The sequence below is a fragment of the Nannochloropsis gaditana genome (genome assembly GCF_000240725.1).
Source record: "Nannochloropsis gaditana CCMP526 unplaced genomic scaffold scaffold091, whole genome shotgun sequence".
NCBI classification, from domain to species: Eukaryota; class Eustigmatophyceae; order Eustigmatales; family Monodopsidaceae; genus Microchloropsis; species Microchloropsis gaditana.
The window spans coordinates 23,475-24,479 of NW_005803862.1; the positions used below are offsets into that span (position 1 = coordinate 23,475).

Below are 1,005 nucleotides of genomic sequence, written 5' to 3' on the forward strand. Positions count from 1 at the left end.
GAGAGATAATTGCCTCTGAGACACGGGTACTCCGGTTTAGACATGGGCACCGACAAGTAGCACATGCGACTCATGAATTTTCTCACCAGTGCAATCAATACAATATCTTCCAGGCAGTCTTCAGAGTGGGGACGGATTGCTTCACCGGGTGGAAAGGGACTCTCGCATTTTTTCTTCCAACATTATTCGGGTGCAAGCAGAGTCACCTACTTCACATTGGCACCATGCAGACTCTTCCCCAGGCTCCTCCGCTTCAGACAACACCACCTGCTGTCCAAGACCTAGACACACGCCCCGCTATTCTGCTGTACTATGCCTACCGCCCTCTCTCTCATCCGTCCTCGCTCTGTCCCTCAACCCCGCCATCGTCCCCTGAGGGCCCTTCCCCCTTGGCACGGAAAGAGGATAATGACCATGTGGACAAGCGGGAGCACTTGGCTTGTTGGTACGAAAAAGCATGCGCAGCCTTGGGTCTTAAGGGCCGGGTGCGGGTAGCGTGGGACGGAGTGAACGCCACCTTAGGTGAGCTACGAGTGGGGTGTCTCCGTACGCCCGCCTCACTATAAAGCCCTCTTATGAGTCGATATCGAGCATGAGTCAGTCCGCAGTAGCGTACGCATCGTGTTTCCCGCCCATGGAGGAGCCATTGTCGCCCGTTGTGCCTGTTGCCTGTTGCGCCGACCTTTGAAGTGGGACGGCTTTGTGCGAAGGAATGATTCTCTCAGCTTCCCCCTCCCCGCCTCCTCCCCCCTCCCTTTCCTCCCAGGCGGGCCCATGCACGCCCTACAAAACCACATGGCCGCCGTTCGCGCCCACCCCTACCTCCTCCCTCCACAGGCGCCCTCGCCCTTCCAGAAGGGAGAGGAAGGGATCGACATGAAGCTGGAGCTGAACGAGGCAGGCGCCCGGAGCGAGGACTGCCGGCGGGAGACGGGCTTCGACAGGCTGCGAGTGAGCCGGTGTCAAGAGGTGGGTAGGGAGGGAGGGAAGGAGGGAGGGAGGGAG

The 1,005-nt window shown here is 59.2% G+C and overlaps 1 protein-coding gene across 1 annotated transcript; it reads left to right on the forward strand.

Annotated features, from left to right (window-relative positions):
- Window positions 1–408: 408 nt before the first annotated feature.
- Window positions 409–972, forward strand: NGA_0516200 (phospholipase carboxylesterase family expressed; the record flags this gene model as incomplete). Its single annotated transcript, XM_005855812.1, has 3 exons — window positions 409–445; window positions 466–522; window positions 767–972. Coding segments are annotated over 3 exons (300 nt in total), but the record flags the coding sequence as incomplete, so codon positions are not given.
- Window positions 973–1,005: the final 33 nt, after the last annotated feature.